The sequence below is a fragment of the Triticum aestivum genome, chromosome 3B (assembly GCF_018294505.1).
Source record: "Triticum aestivum cultivar Chinese Spring chromosome 3B, IWGSC CS RefSeq v2.1, whole genome shotgun sequence".
NCBI classification, from domain to species: domain Eukaryota; kingdom Viridiplantae; phylum Streptophyta; class Magnoliopsida; order Poales; family Poaceae; genus Triticum; species Triticum aestivum.
This window is the reverse complement of record NC_057801.1, coordinates 102943336-102944975: the sequence shown is the minus strand read 5'-3', so window position 1 is coordinate 102944975 and position 1640 is coordinate 102943336. Positions and strand designations below refer to the sequence as shown.

General features: G+C 59.1%; 1 protein-coding gene across 1 annotated transcript; it reads right to left on the bottom strand.

The window, feature by feature from the left end:
- Nucleotides 1-206: 206 nt before the first annotated feature.
- Nucleotides 207-1400, bottom strand: LOC123064969 (protein DELAY OF GERMINATION 1). Its single transcript, XM_044488349.1, has 2 exons — nt 832-1400; nt 207-765 (listed from the first exon to the last, which is right to left on the bottom strand). The coding sequence occupies exons 1-2, from the start codon at nt 1342-1344 to the stop codon at nt 496-498; spliced, it is 783 nt and encodes a 260-aa protein (XP_044344284.1). The 5' UTR covers nt 1345-1400; the 3' UTR covers nt 207-495.
- Nucleotides 1401-1640: the final 240 nt, after the last annotated feature.

The following is a 1640-nucleotide window of genomic DNA, read 5'->3' as shown; positions in this document are numbered from 1 at the left end:
GTTATTAGTCCATGACGACGCCGTCGACGTTGACCACGACCCTACCACTAAAGACCGTGGCAGTAGGTAGTGAAACCCTACCGCCAAGTCGGGTGACGGTAGTAAAAGGTTCATATCCGAAATTTTTGGCACACAGGATAAGATCGTCCTAAACTAATGAAAAATGATCAAAACAGTGAATTTGGTCACCCCTTTTACGCCTCCACTTTCCAGAATAATGCATTACACATAGTACATACAAGTAGCTAAACCAGCATGGCATGAGCTTGTGCATTATACATACACAAGTAGCTAGCCCTCTTCGTACAAGTTACCACATAGTATTTGACATTGGCAGAACGCACATGTAGACCAAACAGAAAGGGATCACGGTCAAAGCTTATCGCGACACCTCTCGTTGACCAGGCAAAACGAAGGCAGCTCGGAGCTAGCTAGACGACTAGCGTTGCGCGGAGCAGAGCAACCACGTGCGCGCGTCCCCAGCAGCCTGCAGGCTCACTCCGCCGCCGCGGCGCCGTCCTTGCGCCGGCCGAACTCGTGCACGGCGAGGTGGAGCTCCGCGGCGGCCACGAGGAAGTGCACGGCCTGCGCAGGCCGGAGCAGCCCCACCACGCCGCGCAGCGTCTCCAGCCTCAGCGCGTCCGCCATCTCCAGCACGCGCTTCATCGCCTCCGCCTTGGCATCCATCTCCAGCTCCATCCCCTCCGCCGCGTCCATACCTCCTTTTCCGGCGAGCTCCACCATCTTCGTCGTCGCCAACGACTCCTATATGTTCACATTAGTTAACGAATCAAAAAAAGGAGAGGAAGCTGGGGTTGGTAAACAGTTTACCTGCGCGCCGGCGGCGACCTCCTCGATCGCCCGTTCCCTCCGGACGGTGCGGCGCTGCAGCTGGTCGGCGGCCTGGAGCTGCTCCGCGGAGAGGCCGCCCAGGTCGCCGTCCCCGAGGCTGCCGCCGTCGAGGAACGCCGGGAGCTGGGCCTCGAGCTGCAGGCCGGACTTGGAGTGGAGCAGCTGGATCGCGGAAGTGGGGCGCCAGCCGCCGCACCAGAGGTAGAGGCTCTCGGTGGCGGAGATCCACGAGGGCGCGAACATGGGGAGCACATCAGCGGAGGCGGCCGCGGACTTGGCGCGGTAGTAGTGCTCGTAGTGGCCGAGGACACGGTCGACGAGGCGCCGGAGGTCAGAGTCGTCGGGCCGCGCCGTCGCCGCGGCGCGGAGCGCGGCCAGGTCACGGGACTGCTCCAAGATCCAGCACTCGAAGAACTTGGCGAAGGACTCGCCGCCGTCCGAGGCCGGGGCTAGGCTCCCGTTGGGATGCTGTGGCCGCGAGGTGGCGGTCATGCTGAATTGCTGATCCAAGTGGCTCTCGCTCGCTCTGCGTTTGGTGGAGGTTTGAATGGCTTTGGAGTGAACCGGCAGAGCGATTTTTAAGGCGGCAAAACGGATATACTACGACATGTATCTGTTTTCGCCTATATTTTGCCAGGTAAAGACAAAACAAGTACTACGGCGCGTGAGCAGTAGTAGGAATACGGGGGGTACCGGTACCAATACAGTCCACGGACACGAACAACAAAATCAAGGATCATTATTTTTCTTCCAAAACGGAGGATAACACCAAAGCCTCCGCATGTCAT